At 40.7% G+C, this 26,978-nt stretch overlaps 1 protein-coding gene across 1 annotated transcript; it reads left to right on the top strand.

Moving 5' to 3' along the window:
- Positions 1 to 1,775: 1,775 nt before the first annotated feature.
- On the top strand, positions 1,776 to 26,605 carry nr3c1 (nuclear receptor subfamily 3, group C, member 1 (glucocorticoid receptor)). Its single transcript, XM_031319326.2, has 10 exons — positions 1,776 to 2,094; positions 2,685 to 3,892; positions 17,347 to 17,507; positions 17,752 to 17,868; positions 17,997 to 18,278; positions 19,108 to 19,252; positions 20,297 to 20,427; positions 21,037 to 21,194; positions 22,336 to 22,548; positions 22,615 to 26,605. The coding sequence occupies exons 2-9, from the start codon at positions 2,685 to 2,687 to the stop codon at positions 22,486 to 22,488; spliced, it is 2,355 nt and encodes a 784-aa protein (XP_031175186.1). The 5' UTR covers positions 1,776 to 2,094; the 3' UTR covers positions 22,489 to 22,548; positions 22,615 to 26,605.
- Positions 26,606 to 26,978: the final 373 nt, after the last annotated feature.

The following is a 26,978-nucleotide window of genomic DNA, read 5'->3' as shown; positions in this document are numbered from 1 at the left end:
GCAGTGCGGCCTGGGTTAAAATACTAAGAAATTAAGACTTTCTGAGGTAAGTCAGATTGTGTTGCATGTACAAAATATATCTGTTGATAAAGAAATGGTTTAAAAAATATTTTCTAAATCTCAACAAATGATTATGTTCATTGATACATTTACACTTCTGGTATCCAAACATTGTTCAAATGAAGTTTTGCAAACAAGACAGTGTCTTACAATACACTGTTGTGCAGCCTTGAAAGCAACAACTAATACAGGCCCAAACCTTTCTGCAGAGTTGTTATCCCATGCATGTAGTAATAGCCTGTCTACCCTGTTTCCTCTTGCCCAGGCCCTTTTCAAACACTCATATTTCCAGATAAAAGAGGCAGAATTGTGAACTGGGATGTCTTGAGAAACAAAACGTATTTTGTTGTTTTGTTACTGTTTTGTCATAATTAAAGTAACAAGTTTAAAAACACTCTAACCTCTGTTCTGTTTGAACAAAGTCATTATTTGCTTCATGTTATCTTTGAAAATGCACATATGGATTTTTTCCTTTCCAACAATGTCCTTAATAAACTCAAACATCCAGAAATCCAGAAATCAACTCTAACCCATCCAGAACTCTGCTGCTTGTCTGCTCACCCATTCATGCTCCTGTGACCACATCACCCCTATCCTCCAGAATCTCCACTGGCTCCGGATACAATTTAAAGACCCTGTTCTCACTGACCTGCTCCAATGCTCCTCCATTTCTTTGTGCAGCCTCTTAGATGGCAATGCAATATCATGTTATTGCATGCTATTTGCACCAAAACATCAACCGCCATTATGTTGCATCCAGACTGACACATGCAGGCCGGTGTAGCACAAAGTGAGATGCTTCAGTTTACTGTTGGATAAACAGTTCTACAAATAAACCCTAGGTAGAAGTGTGTGCTAAATGTTCTTGAATGCACATTTAGACCCAACAATCAATTGCATGCAGATTTGAACAATAATCCTGTGATTTAAAATAATCTATTCTAATAATCTTACAGTGATGTGGTGTCTGTGGTAGGATACATAGCAGTGCACTCAGACTTCATAATGTTCTCTCCTGGTATCTTTATTTGGGGATCTTTAATCCAAAAAAACTCTTTTTGACATGGTATCGTCACTGCATTGTGGATGACTACAATGTCCATTCATAATTTCTTTCACTGCCCTCTGCCTCAGATGTCTGTCTCTTTGTCAAAGGCTCCATTAACAGCTGCAACAGTGGAGCCCCCATGGTGGGCAGCTATATGAACAATCATGTAAGAGGATGCCGTTTTAATGATTTGTTCACTGCTAATGCTCACTTGCCTGGATTGCCTCTGCACTTCATACTCTGTTGTGTGGGTCCTATTGGCACATATCTCTAAGAAAGTGTTATTAAATTGCACTGGAAGCCAATACAAAAACTAGCCTACTAATGACAAAAGAGAAAGCTTTTCAGATACCTACGAGCAGCTGGAAAAACCGTGTTTACTTTGTGATCTTAACTTAACCTTGATGAGTGGACTAAGATAAAGAAACTGATGGAATATCTTCATTGTATTGGGTAAAAATACAAAATACAAATAACTGTTAAAGGACTGTTTATAACAAACAGTAGAGAGCAGCAATACGCAATTACAGCGTCTAGTCTACCAATCCAAAAAAAGAAGAAAAAGAGCTTGAACTCCATGCTGCTGAACCGTCTCAGCTCCAGCACATAACAAGCTGCAGTTACTCCGCATGCCCAGCAGGTAGTGCTGCGTGTTGTAAACAGGTCTTCCATGGGGCTGTGCTCAGTTCTCCATTTTGTATGTTTTTTCCTGGAGGTTAGTTAGCGCCTACTTTCCATAATGGCTAGCTGCGACTCTCCACAGCTCAAACCAGTTTAACGCAGTTTGCATGCCAATTTACAGCTAGATCGCACTGGAAGATTGAAAACTCATAAAACACACTCAGCGTGGTGTGTTTACGACGCAGGAGGAGCAACGTTAACAAACATTGAATCAGTGTTGCTGTTGTGGACTGTCTGCCACTTTCAACCAAAACAATGTTGACAGAAGATCTGTGGACACATGCCAACAATCAGTCATTTCAAGGGTAAATATGAGATTTTATTATTTACAGATTTGAGTTGATATGTATGTTGGATAAATACAAATGTAGCAAATGTAACTATGTTGGCTAGCAGGCTAACGTTACTGTCAACGACATTCAGGCTCGCAGTAACTTTAACTGTTAGCCACATTCGCATGCTAACAGTTAGCAAGAAGCTAACATTAGCATATCTTAGTTTTGGTTGAACTTTACGGCTCTCTGAGTGTGCTTTGTGGCCGACCCCATGCTATGTGTGTTTACTTTAAATACAGCGTATACAAGGTGAACACTGCTGTTTATGCGCTCATGTTACCATTTTGCTAATGGGAATAGCTAACGTATTTTGCTTCGTTAACGTTAGCTATCAAGGGCACGCAGGGGAGCATGCTTGACAACTTCCCCCAGTCGTATACCGTATTTACCTAACGTACGTCACTTGCTCTCTGCATGTGCACAACCTGAACCCATTGTAAAGTACATTATTGTAGCAGTACAGTGCGCATGTGATAATCCACTTTTTCTGTGTTTTAATGTGTTTGCTTTGCAGTCTACTTATACCTGTCTGTTAATGCTTTCTGTCTTCCCACCAAAAGATGGATAAAGGTGGAGTGAAGAAGATATATAGAAGAGATGACCATTTAAGCACATTGCTCTACTCTGAAAGCCCTGAGGAGGGAGGTCTGTTGAAAGTGGCTCCTCACAGTGCCATGTCAATCACCTCTGCCACCTCAGTCATTCTTCCATCCAGCCCATTGATGCAGCCAGGACAGGTGCCTAACGGCCTCAGCAAAAGCCCCCTTCCAGAGGAGCTCACATCCGTCACTGCCACTGTAGGCCCCCTGCCTGAAGACCCAGAGCCCAGGGGCCTGGCCAAAGATCAGAAGCTTCAGCAGCAACAGTTACTCCAGACACAGACGTCCACTACGTTGGGGCGTCAAACCTTGAGGGAAAATTTGCCCCAGTTGGAGGCCAGTATAGCAGACAATACCCAGTCCTGCATGGATTCACTTATTGGTGGATCAGATCCCAATTTTTTCCACATGAAAACAGAGGATTTCTCCATGGATAAAGGAGAACAGGATCCCACTGACCTTGATCATGCCTTTGATCACATTGGAAAGGATGTGGACGTGAACCAGAAATTTTTCAGTGACAACACTATGGACCTGCTCCAAGACCTTGAGCTCGCTGGGTCCCCGTCAGATTTTTATGTAGGGGATGATGCCTTCCTGTCCACTCTGGCAGACGATTCTCTGCTTGGGGACGTTAGCTCAGAGAGGGACATAAAGCCTACCGTGGTTGAGAGCATTAACGGCAGTGGGACAGTCTCTGTTGCTCGAAATGGCACCTATATGACTAGTCCAGATCAGTCCAGTGCTAGCATATCCACAACTGGCTCCTCAACCCCTACAACCACTTTGTCTGCCTTGGTGAAGAAAGGAAAAGATGCTGGCTTCATTCAGCTCTGCACCCAAGGTGTGATCAAACAGGAGAAGATATCTGCAGGCCAGAGTTATTGCCAAATGAGCGGCATGTCCTCCACAGACATGCCCAGCTCTAACCCCATCTCCATCTGTGGGGTCAGCACTTCAGGAGGACAGAGTTACCACTTTGGAGTCAACACAAACAGCAATGAAGCTCAGCAGCAGAAGGATCAGAAGCTAGTGTCCAGCCTGTATCTCCCAGTGACAACCATTGGTGGGGCCTGGAACAGAATCCAGAGTGTGGGGGACAACTCTGCAATGCTCAGGGCCAGTGAGGCTTTCTCAAGCTCTCCCTCTTACCCCACTTGCTTTGCCAGGTAAGAAATGTAGGCAGTGTGTGGTCCGACCCTTAGTTTTTTAATGTGCTCATCCCAGTTATGTGCTATTATGTCCTCCTGCCTCACCAGATATCTAACGTTCTTTGCTTAAAGACCAGAGGTGTTAGTCCTGATCTTTGCAACATAGCTGTGCCATCTATAATATTTGAAATAAGCCTGGTCTTGAGCCTCATGCCCACAAGTTCTCAAATCCCTGTGCTGAAATGATTAGTCATTTTATCAATTAGTTGAACAGCATGCACGAAGTAATGACAATTTGGGTGACAGACTGTTAATCTGAATCATTTGTCAAAATAAATTATATTCTATATAAAATATATATTATTGCTGTTCAATGGTTATATCTATTCACTTCTCATTTCGTTGCAAACTAGATACTTGGGGCTTTTTGACTGTTGGTCAGACAGCAAAAGCAATTTAAAGATGGGATATCCTAATCAAGCTTGTTGTAAGGCTTTCGTCATGGGTCCAAATAAGTCATTTAATGTTGAATATCTGTCTATTCTGATATTTTCTGATATTATATCCCCCCCCCCCCCATAATACAGATGCTCAGTGCAGCTCGTTTTGCCTGAAGAAGGCTTAATTAGTAAAGCCAATCCAATTTAGTTGACATATGATAGACAGATAAATAGCACTATATTAAGAAAAGACAACCTGCACCACAGCTTTCCTTGAATCATTTCTTTATGTATTTTGTATTGTGTCCTCTTAGTGTCTTTTTTATAGTGTCTTATATTGTCTGTAGTACCTGTGGATAGAGGACTGTCGGTGTGCTACTGTACTGCCAGCAAGGTTGGACAGCCTTTCTTCATCCTCAACACAATACTGACGGTTAAATGCAGTTTTTGAGCCACCTGCCTTTAGAGCTATAGCCTAGTTCACCTGAGAAATGTCAGTGTGAAATGTCAACCCAAAGAGATTTTTGCCTCACTGATGCTCGCTGACTGGGAGGATATCTTTTAATTAGAAGCTGGCTGCTGATTTATGTTTATGCCACTTTCTGGTTCACCTGTTTATAACCTTGTGTGTTAGGAAATGGTTTCAGTGTTATGATTGAGTTGTCTTTGACGGTTCATGTAACCTGAGAGCAGTAAATAAAGAATCAGAAAGAGATAGGGCTTTATATAGGTACCCTACACAAATCTATTTTAAAAGTGCCTCTGTCAGCCTTTAATTTAAAGACATTGCTTGGGCTTAAGTAACTTGTGATCATCATTATTGTTGACCTGTCATTGACAAAAGTATTAATCATTGCTGAAAATGATTGTTAGTTTATTTTCTCTACACGTGTTGGTTATAGTTCAACGTTGTCAGGCCCTGTTATCTGGTTATAAAAAAAACAACGTTGGCGCTCCTGGATAATCACAAAGGTGGTAATCAGCGAGTGGCGTTCATCCAGGATTTTTCAGTTTGAGTTTATGTGTATAAAAGGAGGAGGAGTTAGGTAATAAAAAGCCAGTCACATGCAGCACCATCAGATAAAACACAGGGTATTTAACACGTTGAAAAAATGAATCCCTACAGGAAAATCTGGACATTGCAGTTTGAAAAAGTAAACAAAGTAAAATCTATACATTGTAATGATTAGAGTAGAATAAAAAGTGATAGAAATGGTGGGAAATAACACAGTCATTAAATGCCGGAAATACCATATCTGTAAAGTTGTGTTATTTTTAGGACTCTGCATTTTTCTCATGGTCAGACTGGATTGGGTTTGGAACGGAGTACAGGAAATGGTAGACGTGTAAGGCTTATAGAAAATAAGATGAATGCATTACCTAACTGTACTGCACATACCTTAGGTACGTGTCAGTGTGAAGATCCACTTTCTTATTTTTTTGATAGTGTCATCTCAGTTATAGATTTAATCAAGGGGCCTCTTGTGCACCCGACATGAACTCTGTTAGTAATTGCAGCAAAAGGAATATGTGACAATAGCAGCAAATTTAATAAATTACTAATGGAAGCATCTATAGCAACCACCAAGTCCCGTTTTATAGCCACAGTGAAGTAATTGTTTGAAACAAACTCATGCTGTATTTCTGGCTCTATTTTCCTTACAGGTTTGGTTTGCGGTGTTGGTTACCATAGCGACATAGCTCGATTTAAAATTCTGCCATTGTCCTTCGACAAAAATGCCTGAGTTAACCCCTAATTTAGTTATTTAACCCAGTAATCCTGCTTTGTTAGACAGGCTCATGGACTCTACAAGACGTAGCTGCAGCAATAAGCACTTCTATCTTAGACAGACCTTTCATCTTTTTTCTCTCAGACTAGACAGGCCTGCGCATGAGTATGTGCGTTTATGGCATGTACCAATTGCAATGTCTGATCAAGAGTTTTCCTTCTAACCCAGATAGCGTTTATTATTATTTTTTTTACTCTCTTTTACTTTTCAGTTTAACAGCCTGTTTGCCCTGCTCAGCCTCTCACAGACATATCCACTCAATAGGGGTTCATGTGGTTGTTTTGGGCAGATCTCTTCGATTCTCCAGTTGCATTATGCCAAAAATAACCCCAAGATGTGCACTGTTTACTTGAAGCAGATCTGTTTCCAAGGAACAGCGCAGACAATTCATTCAACAATAGGGATGAATGAATTGTGGCCTTTACAAAGTTGTCAGGCCTGTAAAGTAAAGAGGAAATGCTGTACTAGAGAAAAGTGAAAAAAGCTGCAGGTTCCAGAGAAAAGTGAAAAAAGCTGCATGTTCCACTGATTTACTCATGTGATTTTGCTTAATCTTAATTTCTGCAGGGAGTTGCCATTAAGAGCAACGAAGAGTATAGAGACATAGTATTTGGACTCCACACTGCCCCACAAAGTGTCTTTTGTACAGTTATTACTCTGCTGCCCTGTAGAGTTTCATGGGTTCAGCTGTTAACGTGACTTTGGGATCCAGACGTAAAGCTACTGAATAGAAATTCTTTACCAACAGTGGTGTGGCAGAGTCACGCGTCTTAAAGGCTTTTTTGTTTGTGTCTCTTCTACATTCAAGCCTGTATGATGCACATCTTCTGACAGGGAGTGATCAGCTCAAAGATTGGCATGCAGAAATGCATCAGGCCAGCAAGGACACAGATGTGGTTGTGGTGTTTTTGTTTGTGGAAATTATGCTTGGTAACCCCTTCACAACTGTCTGACAGTCGTCCTAATGCCTAGTAACCAGAACAGATGGGGGAGAGACACAAGACACACGTCATCTTCATTTTTTGTGTGTGTGTGATTAAGTCTGTGAGTGTGAGTCCAGATAATTTTCTTTGGGTGTGTGGCTGTTTGTATAGTGGCTTATCTATGTGTGAGCTTAGCATTTCTGTGTGTCTCTCTCTAGTGATTAGGAGTTTGTTTTTGTGCGGTGCCTGTTCGCCTCAACCTGTGCGACATTTAGCAGCTTCAAATCAGCTGAGTGCTTGGCTGTGGTGGCTCTGTGGTTGGCATCAGGTCCCCATCTCCTCCAGCTTCTCACGCAATGATGTTGCTGTTTCCTGCTGAAGCTCAAAGGACCTTGCATGGCACTGAGTACCTGACCTGCCGTAGCCCCACAGTTTGCTGCTTTGCACTGTGCAGGTCTTTTTACATTAGTCCATCTAGCTGGGACTCGCAACATTACACACCTCAACCAATTCACTAGTGGTTTAATCTTCCAAACCTTGGCTATTGATATTATGCATTACAGTTAGAGATGTTCCAATACCAACCCTGTATATATGTGATATTATTGCTGTCATTGTTGTATGGCCTGGCTTAGGTTAAACCCTTGTAAAACATGAACAAATGCATACACAGAATGAATGTCATAGAACTTTATTTTATTATCTAGTTTCAGGGCTAAGTTACGTGGTATCGGATCGGTGTATAGACTCACGCACTCACGCCACCATACCACCATTTTAGGCAGTATCGGAGGCATTTCCGTTAGTGTTACCGGTATCGGAACAACTCCAATCACAGTTTTACGGCCTGACTTACAAACATCAGGTTCTCACACAATAAAGAATGCTTCACCTTGAGTAATGCTGTGCTGTGTTCCTATTTTGGGAAATACACACCCTCATCATATGATAACTGATTTGGATGTGGCATGATCTAATTATCATTGTGTTGCCCTCAAAGATAATGACCTGCATTGAATGGAGAGAAAAATACAGAAACATAATTCCCCTAACAGATTATCACACTCATTAAGGAGTAATTAATGAGTATCACACTAAACTTGGATGCCCACCTTGAAACTGTGGTGATTGTATAGATCTTCTGTGCTGCCTGGTTGAAGATGTGTTTGAAACATCCACGTTTCGCCAAAAAATACACCTAATTCCTTTCTTATAAAATTGCTTCAAAGTCCTTGCTACATATATTAAATGAGTCTGGACAGACATGCATTAGGGCTGTCAACGAATATTCTAAATTTGAATATATATTCGAATTGTAAAAAGAAACAACTACTCAAGCAAAGTATCTAGTTTTATCTTTATAAATGTGAGGATTTGCTGCTTTTCTTTGTCTTAGATAATACTAAACTTAATATCTTTTGGTTTTAGACAGTTGATGGGTCAAAATAAGCAATTTGAAGATGTCACATGGGGCTTTCAAAAGTTGTGATGGGCATTCTTCACTGTTTTCTGACATTTTAACACCAAACAATTTGACTCATTTAGAAAATGATGAATTAATAATGAAAATGTTAGGTGCAGCACTTATGGTAACTAACTGTTAATAATGCATATCTGGGCTGAACGAAACAGTGCCTGGGCAAGTTGAAGAGCACATCCAGCAGTGTCTTCGTTAAGGTGGTGAAACTCCAGAGAATTTCACATGTGGGAATATTGAGTTAACTTTGGAAAATTACTTATGACTCACTGCTGAGTAAAGTTTGGGAAGAAAAACACTTGAAATAGACTTGTGTTAAAGCCGTTTTCTGACTTCTTTGTCACAGCAAACGCTCCTACTATCTCCGAATGTTGATTTCCTCACATCCCGCGTAACATTAACAGCTGACATACTTATCATGCAAAACTACATAACTCTCTATGTAAACATACTATTTGGCAATACTCTTTGTAATGTCTCCTATTGAACTATGAAATGTAGGCATGAATCCTTCCCTCCGGGCTGTGTTTGACATCTGCGCTGCCTGCAGGACTTTGTACCAACCTGTTGAATGTGTGAGTGTCGGATGAATCAACTGTGGTTTGGTGCCTGGTTTGATACATGAGTAGTTTATGGTCTTCAATCTTTTCGTGTTTGTGTTTGTGTGTTTGTGTTTATATAAAGCCTAGTAGTCTTGGCTCTCAGTCTTGGCTCAGTGTTTTGAGAGTAATCTATGGTCAGAGTCGCTATTCAGTGCAGTGTTGATCTGGCACGCCCCTCTTTCTTCTTCCCCTGTCTTTGCTTTCTTCAACCAAGGGCAGACACCTCTACAGCAGAAGCTTTCAGCTGCTGTAAATCACCTTTTATATGTTGTGCCTGTGTGTCTGACATGCATGTATGTTAGCTTTCTGTATTATGCATGAGTGTGTAGATGTGTGCATGTGGGTGTGTCATGAGCGCTGTGGCAGGCGGACCACAGAGGGCTGCCATGAAGCTCTCACTCTCCTGACCTACTTTCCCTCAAGCCTGGCCACAGCTGGCGCCAAGTTAACGCACCAGATCAAATGCCAACCATTCCAGTCCTTTTTCACTTATTACCGCATTCTCCTGTAACCAGGTTTCTGTATTTAGTTTTTTGTGTTTTGACACTGAATAGGCTTATAGAAATTCCCCATATTGAGGTTAAGAGGATGTAGCTAAGTCTGTGAGTTGTTTGTGCCCTTCTTCTTACTTTTGTGTGCAGTCGAGTCAGCAAAGCCAAATTTTGGGAGTGGGTTCCTCCCACATCCAGTGGTATACGGCACTATGCTTATGCACACAGTAGCAGCAGCAAGCCTCCAATTAATTTTACAGGCTAGGAAGCCACCTCCCAACTACACACAGTCACTAACAGTTCCTATTATGGAAACTAATATGAAAACTCAAATCCTTAGGGGTATTTTTCTTGTGCTCAGCCAGGATTAGTCTTTTCCTCTAAAGTTAGAAACAACAGTAGCTGCATTTGGCTACAAAAATGTAGTTTTAAAGCGGGTTTGTCAATACAGCATGGAGGAGGATACAATGGCTCTGAGTGACAGTGACGGATCATCCAAAGTGTCACATGGAAGAGTATCTCAATGGCTTTTTTCATGAACCAAAACAATGGCCATAACAACACTTCATGTCAATGTAAAACCGCTCCAAAGGGTACTATATCTCCAGTGTATTCATTTTATGTGGCAGCATGGCTTATGTTTAGTGAATATGTTGCACTGTCATGGAAAAATACATACTGTCTGTTTTTATTGGAGGGCACAGGATATTTTAGAGAAGTCCAGCCCAGTCTTTGGCCAAACAAACCCAGTCTCTCCACTCCCTCATAGAAGCTGCGTTGTTGTTCTGCATGCAAGAATGATTCAGAGCGTGCAGACCAGTTCCCCTTTCTATTTTAGTGGCCCTTACCTCAGGGAAGGAGCACTTCCTTTGCTCTCCTCACGCTCAGAGTTTTGATGAAAATGAGATGTTTCTGCAATGTTCATCCATATCAGTAGCAGTGATCATCTTTACAGTAACACATACATCAGGTTTTAAGCATGCAGCCACCCAGCCAGATCCTTATTATACTATTTCTAGTTTTATTTAGGAGCTTGACCTCACCACATGTGAGACAACCAGTTGAACGAAATGATTGTTCATATTTTTCTCTGAAAAAAACGTATTAAAAGTGGCTGGGCCTGAAGTAGGTCATGTAGGATGAAGTAGACTAATATGTAGAATACAGTAAATGCACAAGCACAAAATGATCTACATCACCTAAAAAGAAATAGCTGGGCATTGCAATGATATAGCTCTAACAGGTTCTCGTCTGAATTGACAAATAGGCTGGGGTATATAGAGCAGGGGCCTGCCAAGCTACTCGTGACACTCACGGCTAAAAGGGGATTATGAATTGTTAAGCAGGGCACTGGGCCACCGGCATTATCGCAAGTGCTAGAAGTGGCTTGCCTCACTAAAACCCAGGCTGATTGATTGCACTCCTACAGACGTAAGCACTTAACTTTCTTAGCACTGCTCTCGTTGAAGTCGAGGCCCATCTCTGGGCGTCTCTGCCTTTTGTGCTCTGACCGATAGTTAACTCTGAGGGAATGCGAGAACTTCCTGTCAATGCAAGCACTCAATTCAACAGATGGTTTCAGAAAGAGGAAACTCGGTCTCCCCACACTGCCTTGCAGCTTTGGTTGGTTTGTGTCTGACAATCCCCAAAAACAGTTTTGTAACTTGTTTTATGGCAGTGTAATGTCATCCATGGATTCCAAATTGAGCTTGGAGAAAACACTGAAAAGCAGTGACTTCACTTCAGGCTTACTTTGGTGTTGTAAACATATAGCGGCGTGCGTGTGTGCGCGCACGCCATATAAATCTGTGTGTGAAACAGGTGGCATGCTAGTTACCTCATCACAACGGCACAGCTTTTGTATGAATCGTATATATTGTATGACCATTAACCCAGGCTGTGTTTTCTGGAGGACTGTTGGCTATGGTATTCAGATGTGCTGGTTGAGAGCAAAAATTATTCTTAGCAAGTAAATGCAAACTAGTAACCACAATGCCTCGATATTCGAGGTTTGTCACAACACTATTATCTGCTAAGACGATATGTAGACAACACATTTTGAATTATTGCCCATCCTCAAATGGTTACAGTAAAGCATTCTTTTAAGTAGGGCTGCAACTAACGATTATTTTAATAATCGATTAATCTGTCGATTATTTTTTTGATTAATCGATGAATCGGATAAAAAAACAAAAAAGCATTAAGTTACATCAACTCAATACATACTTACATACATACTTGTTGTTTTAGTTAATAGTTGTGTAAAGGTAAGTAACCCAAAGAGCAGATACAGACCACACACACACACACACACACACACACACGCGTTCACTTGAAGCTTATTCATTAAATTATTACCATCATTGTAGTAAGTGCAAGTTACGTTCATTTATACACCACATTTAAACACAGCTTAAGATGACCAAGTGCTATAAAATAACTCTAAAATGAAATTAAAAAGTACAACACACACAAATATATTTGTCAACAATAACTGATATGGGACAAAGCACAGAATATATACATGACAATAGATTGAAAAATTAATGGGCCAAAAAAGGCGAGTGAATAAAAACGTGTCTTTAGTCCTGCTTTACTACTGTTATTAACGAGCTAACGCTAGCTTGTCAAGCTGGATAACGAGTAAACACCACACCAGCACCAGAAGAGGGACGTTAAGTTCCTCACTTCAAAACGGAACAAAAGTAGGATTCTGTAGTGACTTTACCCTGCTGTTGAACTCCCTTCCTCCTCATCAAGGACTAGAGCTTTGATCGGCCCAAAAAATCAAGCCCGAGCACGTTGCGTCCGAGACCGGCCCGGCCCGACACATTAACTGTAATTATGAGCCCGAGCCCGATTTAAACCCGACACTTTTTTAATACGTGGGCCGTTATAACTGACGTTCTCAACTACAATTCCGAGCTGTTTGAACTACAGAAATCTGTTTAGAATAATACAACAAGGACGAAGCATGTAAACTGCGCTGTTTGTTTAGAATGGAACAGATCGCAAGTGGATCCGAGTGAAGAAACGTAAAAAAAGAAAAGAAACAATGATGAACAACATATTGTTGTCACTGCCCACGACTTGTTTAAACTGCTTCCATACCTCCGACTTTCCTCCACACTTGCTCAAAGGTAATTCTCCTGTTTTTCTTTTTTTCTTTACATCTTCAAGCTCCATGTTGCACTTAAGATATGCAATACAGCACAGCAGGCCCGGTGTGATGCGTGCGAGAGGAGGAGACTCCGTGCATGAAGTGCTGCATTTTGTAACTGCAGCCTAAATGTTGTACACATTTGTTACTTTTATATAGCTTATATATACATATTTATAATATTTCTGATTATGGCATAGCTTTCTCCCCACCCAATTAGGCTAAATAGGTAATGGATAAAAAAAAATGCTTGATCAAGGGTCCGGCCTGGCCCGAGGATAGTGGCAGAAATAACGGCCCGAGCCCGACCCGAGGTCGTGTCGGGCTCGGGTCGGACTCGGGCTTGGGCCAAGAATCTAAACTCTATCAAGGACTCCAACATGTTTACGTTTTAGGTGCTGAATCATCACGTGGTGCGCCTGTGCCATGCCGTGTCGCTTTTGCTTATCTTGCAATTAACACGTTTTCAATTTATTTAGTGTGAAATGCCCACACCTTGGATGTCTTAGGTCGTACTGATTTCTCTGCCTCCGCCATGTGTTTCAGAACAACGTTACGGGTCTCTCCGGTCTCTCTCTGTATTTCCTCTACCCCCCGCTCTGCTCTTTTTTCTTTTCTTTCGCTCCGCACTCAACTCAGTTGCTTTTATCTCCGCGACTGAGTGTCGTGTCGTGCGACACAACGAATCGATAATGAAATTCGTTGCCAACTTTTTTAATAATTGAATTTTATCGATTTTATCGATTCGTTGTTGCAGCCCTACTTTTAAGCTGTGTTCTGATCTTGAATTGCATCAATTGCCTTTTTTTGGCAACTCGAGGGCAGTGGATCAAGCTGTAAACACGTAGACAATATTATCACATTAGGGGTAGACTGGAGACGGGGGTATGCAGTCTATCAATCAGTCTACGTACTTTTGCCGGCGGGTGAGTGAGGATTTAGTTTAGTAAACTTTAACTTAAGTTTACTGATGTCTGTCTATCAGTCAGCCTGGAAGGCAGTTAGCCAGCAGCTGTGCACTCTGCTGACAGACGGCAGAGACGTTTATGGAAAAGTTGGATAATCACATCAAATAAATACCTAATAAAGAATATATACTGTATAATTTAAAAGGCCTGGCAATTATAAGTTATCAAGGCAAAGCTGTTACTTACAGTTTTCAGGTGATTTGCCAAACTTGTATATTTGTGATTTGCAAATCAAAAGTTTCCTTTGGCATATCTGGTACCAATTTAGTACCTGTTGTTGATTCCCATCCCTAGTTAGCTTTTTGTCTGCCATGTGGCATTGGGTGGTAGCATACAGTGAGTTTTTCCAGAGCTTTTTTGCAGAAAACATCTGCTGCTGCTGATGGGATTGGTGGGACTGAACTAAATTATAAAGTTATGGGGCTGTAAAACCAAAATAATGCACTGAAAGATGCTAAAACACTCTGAGGGAAAGGGAGTTAGGGGATTATACTCTGTTGGATCACTATTAGCAGCGTCGTTCACATTACACTTAGTCATTTGATTCATTTTTAATATAAAATATTAATACACACCTTACAGCTTTAAGTCCTATAATAATGTTCCTTATGCTCAGACAATGCTTCAAACAATGATAAATTGTGCACACAATATGAAGTGTGAATTGTTTAGTGCTTCTGTGTGACACATCTTGGCTGTAACTACCAAGCTGAAATTAAAACCTTTTGTTCTTCAAAACATCAGAATATGATTTAAACATAAAAAAATAAACATGCAATCAGGTTTATTTGAAAATGCTGGTTTGCTGGAATTTCATGGATTCAGTCGCTGTGTGTTCTCAATTAAATATGCCCCAGGTTTCACCTCTCACAGCTGGACCATGAGGGAGCTGTTCAGTGAGCTACCCACTTACACTGGCTACACACTGGATGCGTGGCTTGAGCGTGGCGTTTCTGTTGCGTGTCAGTTGCGTGGCGGCTGCGTGGATTTTTCTATGTCTTTACACACCAGAAAGGTGTCTGACGCGGCGCTGCTGCTGCTAGCCTTGTCTGTACACATGTATGTTTCCCATTGATAAACTGCACTCAAGCAGTAGCATACTTCATGTTAAACATAAATATATACTGATTTGATTACAGCAAAGACAACGTCGGCAGTATTCACGGCAAAATAGGCTACAGAATATTTTGTTCTGTATTGACAGGTGCAATATTTGAAAATTGATTATTTTATTTTTTTAAATTACATTTATATCTAAAATGTATGTCAAAACCTAGAGAACATCAAAATGTCATTTATGAAATGTAATCGTGTCAAAATGACATATGAACATCTTTTCCTATTCTATTTTGTCTGGAAACGCTTCCAACACACTTGCGTGTCGCGTGAAAAATAGGCGTTGGTTCTATTTCTAGCATGCACGCATTTTCGGCGCGGCTCGGGCAGTGTGGAAGCTCTAACCTGTTAACATGGGAGCCGAAATAAAAACGGACACGCCACGCAGCTGACACGCTCACACCTAGAGCTGGGCAATATATCAATATTATATCGATATCGTGATATGAGACTAGATATTGTCTTAGATTTTGGATATCGTAATATGGCATAAGTGTTGTCTTTTCCTGGTTTTAAAGGCTGCATTACAGTAATTACTAGTAAAGTGATGTCATTTTCTGAACTTACCAGACTGTTGTAACTGTCCTGTTATTTGCCTTTACCCACTTAGTCATTATATCCACATTACTGATGATTATTTATCAAAAATCTCATTGTGTAAATATTTTGTGAAAGTAGTCAACCCTACAATATCGTCTCTGTATCGATATCGAGGTATTTGGTCAAAAATATCGTGATATTTGATTTTCTCCATATCGCCCAGCCCTACTCACGCCACACAGGCAATGTGTAGCTGGACTTATACCCCTTTCACACCGTTGACCAGGGTTGGGCCAGAGTTGTCTGATCAGTGTTCAACCCTTCTTTTGGAAATTCAAACCAAGCCAGTCAACATGGGTATATCCCTGGTCAGAGATCACCTGAGTCACAACCCGGGAGCAATGCATAATACTAGTCTCGTTCGAGATGAGTTGCTTTCCACCAACTGCAAGACCCAGGGCATGACGGGATACGCCTGTCTCTCATCTGATCTAACAGGTGATTGGTTCAGAATCGACTCAACATGACGTTTTATATAAACTTTTTTATTGTTTTTTAATTGACTGATTTTAATTGCTATCCAACCCACCTGGCGACCTGGGTCGCGAAACTGAGTAGATCTAGGAGGTTTAACCCATTCAAACACACAGTCAACCTGAGTATAACCCTGATTGAGCCATTTGTGTGAAAGGGGTATTAGTGGTGTTAGTAGTGCCTATAAAAGCTCACTATCAGCACACAGTTGTGTTGAATACAAGTCAGATGAGGTAGACTAAATAGACATATTGACCACAATGTGTTTTCAGTAGTGCTCAGAAAGCTCTCAGCCTTGTCACGGCTAGACAGCTTCCTCTGAGGTCTCTCCCTGATAGTTTTTTTTTTATTTTTTTTATCTGGCTGCTGAAGGCTATGGACCTTATGCTTTGATGTTTCACTCAGGTTTTTCCACCCTGCTATGTCCACTGACTGCTGAGGCCTGGCCTGCTTTCATGCTAATGCCCTGATGTTGTATAACTAAGAAGTGATGTTAGTGTGCAGTGACCGTTCCGAGCAGCACTTATCAAATAAAACAGTTTGCTGTCATTGAGGTGGCATACTTTTGGACACATGGACAGACGGACAGAGTTGTTGCACGTCTCAGGCTTGATATCCTCAGTGTGGCCGTTGTTGTTGCTGTGGCCACTGGGTTAGAAAGGGGGTGTGGACCTCTGGCGTATGGATGCTGCAAAGCCTGACGTCCTCTAGTGGTAGTTTTGAGAAAGGGCATGTCTAACCACTGGTTACTTGGAAACTTTGTGGTTCAATCAAAGGAAGAAGGGCTGTTTAATGATAACCATTGGATTTAGGATGTGACCACAGATAATTTAGGCTTTAAAGGCCAAATGGGGACAATCAGACTCACTTTTCTTTACTCATGATGTTGGGAATTAATTCAAAGTTGAGGAAAAACAAGAACAAGGAACACATTGAGTCTGACGGAAGTATGCGATGTGTATCTGTGTAGTTTATTTAAAGCTTTGCTGCAGAGTTGTAAATATAAACTACAGCTGAACTCTCAAAACTGAGAGGATGCTTTCAGGAGTAGGAATAGGCAGTAAAAATGGCATACTGTGGACATATAGGATTTGTCAGATATAGATTTGACTAAAATGTCTGTGCGGGTATTTAGTTACACTAAAGATCATTTTTATGCACCACATTCTCACAGACTATAGAAGTCAGTATTATAGTCAGTGTTTTATCTTTGTGGGTAAAAGGTACAGTATGTTGTAATGGTTGGGCTAAAGGTGCCTTGTGGAGTTTTCTGCAAACAAAAGTTATGTTTACATTCACTGTTACTCTCTTAAATTTATTTGTGTATATCCTTGCAGTCCAACCAAACATGATGAATGCATTTCCCCCCTCATAAAACACTTAGACAATTTTATTTCATTTCTCTGCTCTGTCTCCTCCCTCTCCCTCCAGTCCTAACTCCAGACAGGAAGTGGTCCCAGCTACATCCTCAACACAGGGAAAGAGCGGGACTCATAAGATCTGTCTGGTGTGCTCTGACGAGGCTTCAGGCTGCCACTACGGCGTTCTCACCTGTGGTAGCTGCAAGGTCTTCTTCAAGAGAGCAGTGGAAGGTACAAAGCCATAAGACATCATTATTGCCTCACTGATTTATTCATCGCCTGTGATAAACTCATTCATCACTAACCTGTGTCACATAAGGTTGCTCAAATGCTGGAGTCATTCTGATTTTCTGACGATCATACCAAAGTAAAGGACTGTTTGTCTGTTGACAGCTAATTAGTCTTTCCCTTTGGAGTTTTTGCCTCCGCAGTGAAGGTAAATAACAGATTAATCTTCCTCTTCTGTGTGCCTCAGGGCAGCATAATTACCTGTGTGCTGGGAGGAACGACTGCATAATAGACAAGATCAGGAGGAAGAACTGCCCAGCCTGCCGCTTCCGCAAGTGTCTGATGGCAGGCATGAACCTGGAAGGTACATATTTACAACACGGATAAACTGTGCCAAACTGTGTACCCTTGAGTTGATTTAATTCTTTCTGTCTCCTCTTCACCTTTTCTCTTTATTTCACACATCTTCATCCCTTGTTTTCTCCTCTGCAGCACGCAAAACCAAGAAGTTAAACCGCTTAAAGGGCGTCCAGCCGAGCAACCCGCCTGAGTTGACTACTCCTCCGCCGGTTGAGGCTCGCCCCCTTTTACCCAAGTGCATGCCTCAACTTGTTCCCACGATGTTGTCCCTGCTAAAGGCCATCGAGCCGGACACCATCTACGCCGGCTACGACAGCACCCTGCCTGACACCTCCACCCGCCTCATGACCACCCTCAACAGGTTGGGTGGCCGGCAGGTCATCTCTGCTGTCAAGTGGGCCAAGGCTCTGCCAGGTTAGTAGTTTACTCTGCCCGTAGGAGTGTAAACTTGTCCATTGCAGTGGGTGTAGACTGGATATTGAGATTAAGGTTGGTTATATTGGTGAGTTTGCAAAGAGGAAGATGTGACACATTAAGTTTTGATTAATTTAGTTAATGTGCGGTTGCAACAAGTTTTAAAAGAAGAAAAAAACTTGACGTAACATTGGCATATTGCCATTGGTCTTCTTTTTCTGTAATGGCATCTACATACATGTAAACTCCCAGAAAGAAAGTCAAACCTGCACAGAGGCAAGTCTGTGATGTGTGCTGTCCTCGTTGTTTGGTATTTCAGGCGTTGTGTGACGCTATACACAGCCCAAACTGCAGTCACTGTGCGAACACATTTTTATTTTTTATTTTTTTACAATGTGCACAATACATTGGAAGCATGAATATTTTGAAAGTGTCAGCTCAAAACGGGAGATGTTGTAATGTATTGGTGCAGTGCAAAATGGGTGTCTTCTCCGCGTCGATTAGTGTAAACAAACACACTGGCCCTACTTCTGGACTTGCTTCATCTGAGGCTAACTAACACGCAGGCACATTTGGTAAACAGAGTGAAGTCGGATTAAGGTGGACAAATAATCTTTTTAAATGTAGTTGTCTCAACCAGATTCTGTTCTTCAAAATGCATGTGATATTTTTTTTCTTATACAAAGTATCACCTGCTAAAGATGAGATTTTTAGTGCACATCAAAATGTTTTTACTGTGTTTGTATTTAGTTACTCTTCATTGTCACCCTCTCACACACTGTGACCGTTTTGGGAGTCAGTTGAAGTATTTCCATGTCCTTCCCATCAGGGTTTAGGAACCTGCACCTGGACGACCAGATGACTCTGCTGCAGTGCTCCTGGCTCTTCCTCATGTCTTTCGGCCTGGGCTGGAGATCTTACCAGCAGTGCAACGGCAACATGCTCTGCTTCGCACCAGACCTCGTCATCAACGAGTGTGTATCAATCCATTTTCAGTCTATGTATAAGTCTAACCTTTGTTGTTTAATTGAATACAAAAAGTAGTACCACCGTAATGTGTTTTAAATCCTCCAGATTAAATGTGTCAGGGTTGCCATTATTTAGTATTTTATCAGATTTGTAATAGTGAAAGTTTGACTATACAGTACCACGGCCTTGTAAATGGAGTCTTTCTTTGCACTTCACATAAATTGAGCACTGATGTGATATTTTCCAGCCTATGATTTTTTTTTTCTTTTTCCATCAGTCAGCCAACGGATACATCTGTTTGTTTACGTATATCAGTGCAGCTCTGTGCTGTGTGTGTCTTATCTCCCGAGAATCAAACCGTGTCTGTCAGCTGTCAACAGTAATCTGTTTCATCCCTCTTATAGACTTGATGGCTCGGTTTGTAAATAGCGCTCTGTCTAGTGAGCAGTCGGCACAGCTACCATGTTTTGGGCTGTAATAGGCCTTTTGATTTCATAATCACAAGCTGAAAGTTAATATGATCATAATTAATATCTGATGATGTTATGTTCTCTTTTTGTCAATCAGCGTCCGAACAAAATTCAACTACAGCCTGTTGTTTTTCTCAGATTGTTAAATTTGCCTTTGATTATTGCAACCTTGAAACATTCTCTTAGTTTGGTAAAAGCCTGTTGCCAATTTCAGTTTATATGGTGGTTTCATGAATAATGGCCAATAATCTGTCCCTAGTATCTTGTGATGTACATTTTTTATGTTTTTTCTGTTCACTGTGACTCAAATAAGAGCTGAAAAAGACACCCCTAAGCATAAATTCCAAGACTTTTTGCACAAGTTTGTCCCGCACTTTCACCTGAGATGACACTTACTCATCTGAAATATGCATTCTCAACCTTCTGGAAGAATGATTTAAAATAGGATCCACAACCTTGAACAGAGATATTACATGGAGCAGCTTCATCTCCCTGATTGAGACGGCACAAGCAGCCATTATGAATCAACTATGACTTAAAGAGCCGTGCTATTTAACAGTTTCTGTTTAATTCCACCAGGGATCGGATGAAGCTGCCCTACATGGCCGACCAGTGCGAGCAGATGCTAAAGATTTCCAGCGAGTTTGTCCGGCTGCAAGTTTCCAATGACGAGTATTTGTGCATGAAGGTCCTGCTGCTGCTCAGCACAGGTCAGAATTTTTACTTAAGAGCAGCTGAATCTTCTTCCACCATCACATGTCGAGCGTAGTCCTGTGGTAATGCAATCATTACAAAGGCTATTACTCCAATCCAATACTGTCTCCTGCGGCTGAAAGATAATATTGATGTATGCACAGGACAAAACATCACAGCACAGCACTTTACCAACTCATTAACTCACATGCAATTATTGTAAATAAGAACTGACTCTTCATAGGGCTACTTGGTTTAGTAAAGAAAAATACACACACCCAATTCCACAAGTACACAACTCCACTTCATGTTCTCTCTAAGGTAATCTAGTGCAGGATAATTGAAGATGTAAACAAAGACTCCTACCTAATTAAATGGATTAAAAACATTTGAAAACGATAATTGCAGGTAGCTTTAACACAGTTAGCACAGCGCTCCTCGGGGTGTGCTGCTTTTGTTCTGGCACCCGCACGTGTTCTGTGCTGCTTAATATTACTGGGAGTGCAACCTGAAAATGACTTGATGTATATTAATCAGCTGCCCTTTTTCGCCTTTCCCTGCCTGGACGTGATAATTATCCTTATCTCTATCCCAGATGTTGACCTTTAGTTTCCCCTCTCTCGCAGTGCCAAAGGACGGCCTGAAGAGCCAGGCAGTGTTCGACGATATTCGGATGTCGTATATTAAGGAGCTGGGGAAAGCCATTGTGAAGCGCGAGGAGAACTCCAGCCAGAACTGGCAGCGTTTCTATCAGCTCACCAAGCTGCTTGACTCCATGCATGAGGTACAGCAATCCAGCACGCAAAGACAAACATGCAGTTCTGTTATTACACCTGCCTTCTGCAGCTTTCTTTATCCTTAAACAGTGACTCAATCTGTGATTGAGCTGATTCATTTGTTAGTCTAAAACATTTATGGCGTTTTTCCATTACATGGTACCTGCTCGGCTCGCCTCGACTCTACTCGCCTCGGCACACTGTGCGTCCGTTTTCCATTGCAGATTTTAGTACCGCCTCAGCGTGGCTGGTCGTATGCCGGCTCGACGCACACACCAGCGCACAAGTATAAACATCAGGCCACTTGAGCTTGTTTTACAGTTCTGTGGAGGCTCCACGCAGAGCTTTCGCCGTAGCCTATGTAATATGTGGCCTGATGTATACATTTGTCAGCTGGTGTGTGCGTCGAGCCAGCATGTGTGTGTGTGTATGTAGGATACAGCGAAAGCTCTGCCTGGAGCCTCCACAGAACTGAAACAAGCGGCGCCGTAGTAAACTGCCGTGACCTAACACAGAAGTGGAAGGTGTGTTGTTGTTGCCACAGCCAGAAGACACATTTTGTTTCAGAAGAAGCTGGAGGCAGCAACAAAAAACACAGCTGGCTAAACTGTTTAAAAATAGCGGGTTTGTTCAGGACACCCTGTCTGTCGCTTTCACGTCACCTTTTCGGCTCGCTTGGAACCTCGACTGAGGAGGTACTAAAAAAAGTACCTGTTAGCACGTACCAGGTACTTTTTTTCGTAATGGAAAACCAAAAAAGGCGAGTAGAGTCGAGGCGAGTCGAGCAGGTACCGTGTAATGGAAAAGCGCCAACATGGTTCAAAGAAAAGTTTTTTTTTTTTCCTGTAATGCAAAGGTACCCTTTTTTGCAGTATTCGATAACAAATGGGATTGTAACCACTCTGCCTTGTGCTTATTTTGTGAAACCAGGCCTTCCTTAATAATACAGAAATGTTTTAAATTAATAAATGTTTCTCTCTGGTATCCTTTGAATATACGATGGATTTATTAAAGGCTCTAAATGATGCTTGTACCGTCGTCAGTTATATTGTATGCCAAGATCAATTCTTTTTCTCATGCAGCCAAATGCTGAATGTGTGTTTTTGTGTTAATTATCCACTAATGCGTTCTCCTCTTGTGTGTCTGCAGATGGTCGGTGGACTGCTCAGCTTCTGCTTCTACACCTTTGTGAATAAGTCCCTGAGTGTGGAGTTCCCGGAGATGCTCGCAGAGATCATCAGCAACCAGTTGCCAAAATTCAAGGCCGGAAGCGTCAAACCTCTCCTCTTCCACCAGAGATGACTGTGCCCCGTAAGAGACACAATGCCTTAAAATCCCACCACATCACCTCACCAATTCCCCGAAGAGCGACGATGAAAGGACCGAGGATCCGAGGCGTGGAGTGAATGATGTTTGTGGGAGCGAGTATGCAACTTTGTGTAGTGGCTCACGTGTCTGGAGGGAGAGAGCGGAGGCGTTTGTTGAGAAAGCAGACCGCGAGCACAGAGGTTTGCTTTTAAGTAGGATATGTTTGTAAGATAAAAGATAATCAAAGAGATATAGGCTAACATCCATGTTGTCTCAGGTTTCTTACCTTCAAAACCAGAACGATATCTAAGATAGATAAAAGAAATATCTATGTACAGGTTCTGATAGTATTTTCTAAATTTCAAAATTGTAACAGTTTATACAGTTTTCCAGGTCGTTGTTACCTGGGAAGGTAATAAAGGTTAATTAATAACATGCTCTTAAGTAGGCTTTTAGACGGTATGTTCCTTTTATTAGTTTTTATAGAAGGTTGTAACAAAATCTTATCAGTCATATGGAAAGAAACCTCTGTTTTGCAGTCATATGAAAAGCATATTTTCTTTGCTTTGATACCTTGGACGTAAGAAACAGTTCTGTTGGATTGTTAATCGATGGCATTGTTAAAAGGATGATTTCTCCCACATGCTGACCTCTTCCAGGTTTACACACGTCTATTATAAAAGGGAAAAATATATGTGCCTTTTTTGCTATCAAATATCATCTAAGCCATTTCTTCCTTCCTGTTCAAGCCGTGCTCTCTTTAACCCATCATGGTATACCTTTATCGTATGTTGATTGTACTTTTTACATTACATACAGTTGCAAGTTTTCCTTTGTTTTTTTTCAATGGCTGTGTAATCTTAAAAAGTGGCAGCTTGGCCCTTCCTCGTGTAGAATTGATCTTCTCTGAACTTTATGACAGAATATTCAAAGCCTGCTTCTTTTCACGCCATCTCCCACACACTCAACTCCTTAAGTGTGATTCGAGCACTTTGTACCCTGCTAAAGGCTTTAAAAGACTGTGAAGAAAGACTGTTATGCTGTACCAGTCTTTAATACATGACTTTAGATGGAAGTCATAAAACGTTTTCTATAGGAAATAGCCGGCTTTGATCTTCATTTTAGCCCCCGCTCCTGCCCCAACAGTCTAATAATGGAATGTGTTAAATACCTGCGTCTGCCAATCAGAGAAGAGAGGACATATTTTATTGTGTTTGCAAGATTATGTTATTTTTAATTCATCAGGATAAACTAATTTCTGTGGTTCTAACATAGCTCAAACTGTTTGGAAAATAACCGTCCTTCAGTTTTTTAACTTCTTTTTACAGTCTGTCTCAGACAAACATGCAGTCATGATTCTGCCACTGATGATCCTTCTTCGACAGTATAGCCATGCTTGCAATAAGCATCTGACTTTGGATATTTAGTTATTGAAAGCTTTCGCATTGTTGCTGTGCTGTATATGTTAAAGGAATAGTTTAACATTCTGGGAAGTGCGTTTATTTGCTTGTGAGATGAGAAGATTGATACCATTCCCTCATGTCTGTACGGTGAATATGTAGCTGGAGGCAGCAGCCAGTTAGCTTAGCTTAGCATAAAGACTGAAAATGAGGAACCAGCGAGTCTGGCTCTGTCCAATGGTAACAAAATCTGCCTACCAGCACCTCTAAATAATCAATAATACACAGGTTATATCTTGTTTGTTTTATCTGTACAAAAACCCAAGAGTAAAAACAACAATTAACAGTTTTATGGGGGGTTATGTGCTGGAATATATTTTCTTCCTGTAGTCTCCGCTGGTTGCCTGGCAACTGGTCAAGAAATAGTCAGACACTTAACCCCCAGTAAAATTTTGTTTTTTTGTATTCTTAAGTTTTTGTGTTGATTAAAAAAAGATATAATGTGTATTGCTGAGCTGCTAGTAAACAGCTGTTTCCAGTCTTTAAGCTAAGCTAACTGGCTCCTGGCTGTAGCTTTATAGTTACCATACACACATAAGTGGTATCAGTTTTCTTGAAAAGAAAAGTAAGTTAAGTGAAAAGTAAGTGTTTTCCCAAAATGTGGAAGTATTCCTTTTAAAAATGAACGGTTTGCGTGGACGGACTGTGTATACAGCTTTTTGGATCAGGCGTTGGCAGATTCATTACCCTATAAACCTCCCAACGCTGCTGATTACCTTTGACCCCTCCGGTTTTGCCTTCTGCTCCTTTAACGCCCTGTCGGCACCTTGTCTTAATGTCTGTGTCTTTAGTACGTTGACATGTTTCTGTGTCTGTCTGTTAGGTAGTCAAACCCAAATGTTTAAAAGCACTTAGCATCAGTCACCTCATGGAGTCGTGTCACAGTGAAAGTGTAGCGTCACTGACTGGGGAGGCAGGCAAAATGGATCCTTTATTCTCTGGGAACTATTTCAGTGCCAAACTCCGGTTTTGTCTGTTTTCAGTGATGCTGAAAGTTGGGTCAGTGTTTCTATCAGATGAGGGAACCTAGTCCCAGTATTGAAGCTTATAAATATATCCTATACTGGATTGAGGTAATTATTAATGAGTGATAACTGAGCTCTATTTTAACACAAGGCACTCACAGATGTGTTGTGTAATCACACAAAATAATGTAGGTCTGTCAGTATCCCTTTGTGTTGTGCAAGTAAGTGAGAAAATGTGCTGTAACATTTTCATCAGTTCCCAGCTCAGTTTGTCATGTTGTGTGTTCAAAGCACAAAAAAAATCCAGGTTTTTGACATGAATGTTAACCTTAAAGAGGAATTAATTTAATTAAAAAGATGAAAAGCTCGACAGATTGAAGATGATGCCCTGCCAGTTGAAAATAATTGGATATATGTGTCAAGTGCTCATTTAAATATGCAAAATGTCAAATTGTGTTGCTTTCCCAACAAATATAAAGCACTCCTTATAGATTTAGAACCGCTCCCGTGCTCAGGTTGTTGAAACTTAATGTCTGATTCACACAGTACGTGGTTGTCCCATGCTCAGTCGTTTTATGTCCTGACTTCAAGAACCAAAAACGGTCAGTTTGAATTCCAATAATGTGTCTGCTTCTGTGATTTATGATGTGTTGTTTTTTTTTTTGTCAGGATTAACAAAGTTTTAGGAATGTGCTGCAAAACTCTCGTCATTCATTCCCAGGCTCAGCAAAATAATATTTTTCTCTGTTTAATTCAAAATAGTTGAAACCATCTTCATTAACTGTATAGGGGTTACTCATGGGTTACTTTCACATTCAGTGTATCCAAATCTCTGCTGCTGTTCATTTAAACAGGTATATTATATGTATGAAATCGCACACTTGCCTCTTCTTGCTCAAAAAATGTATCCTTGCATACTTTCTTGTACATTTTTGAGGACAACTGAATATGCAATAGAAACGACAGATCATATGTCACCATCACATAACAGGATGTTGTTGCTTCCTTTTTTATTTCAGTATTATTTCAGTTTTTTTTTTCCAGTATAAGCTATTTGCATACAGGATATTCACATATAACATTATCTCTGCAGGCCAGATTTTCAGGAAAAGATACGCTTAGTCAGTAATTAGTCTACACCGACTGCACACACAAAAAAAGCCTATTTAATGTTGACTACAAGGTGACCAAAGCAAGCACAGACAAATTCAACACGTGCAGTTTTAAACTAAGTAGCTCCTAGAAGACAAATGTTCAGTTCTTTGTTTTGTTTTCTTAAACACTTTTTTTTTTTTTTTACAGCTTTGGACAAATTGTGTAATACTGTGAATAGGATAGGAGTCAGTCTTTTTCACACACAAACTGTTTGTGAAAGTAATCAACCAGCTTGAATCTAAGAAAAGATTTGCACTACCCAAATTTTGTTTGAAAATCTATTTTATATAAAGCATATGCAGACATTAACTTTTCAGAATTATCAAGGGCAGATCGTTTCACTGGTATATGCTTTCTCTACAAAAGAAAAACATTTGCTTTGCTTAAAAAAAATTGAATATGTATATATAATCCATTGTAAAGAAAATGTGGTGTATTTGTCTCCAAATAATGTTTTTTTTTGTATTTTTCTGTATAATTTCTCCTATGTAGTGTTGATCTTTTCCTCCATTGATTAAAGGTGGAACTGTATGTCTTTGTGTGGTACTTCTTGAAACAAAGAACTGTGTGCTGATGTTTGCTGTGATGTTAACTCGATGATACTTGATTATGGAAACGGTAAGCTCGTTGTGAGACACTTTTTTATTATCAAAGCAAGCACTTGGTCAAATAAATGTGCTTTTCCATTCTGACACCTGGTTTATTGGCTGTTGATGAAGACTGTTGGAGTTTACTGAAATTCTCAACCTTTGTTTATTAAAGGACTACATCTCGGAGGGAAATATTGTACATTTTACTCCACTACATCCATTTCTAAAATGGATTTTTTTTTCAAGTAAAAGATCTGTGTACTTCTTCCACCACTGCTTGAAATTATAATTGTGATATTCATGATCATATGGGC

The sequence above is a fragment of the Sander lucioperca genome, chromosome 1 (assembly GCF_008315115.2).
Source record: "Sander lucioperca isolate FBNREF2018 chromosome 1, SLUC_FBN_1.2, whole genome shotgun sequence".
NCBI classification, from domain to species: Eukaryota; Metazoa; Chordata; class Actinopteri; order Perciformes; family Percidae; genus Sander; species Sander lucioperca.
The sequence above is the reverse complement of the archived record's forward strand: the minus strand, read 5'-3'. Positions and strand labels throughout refer to the sequence as shown.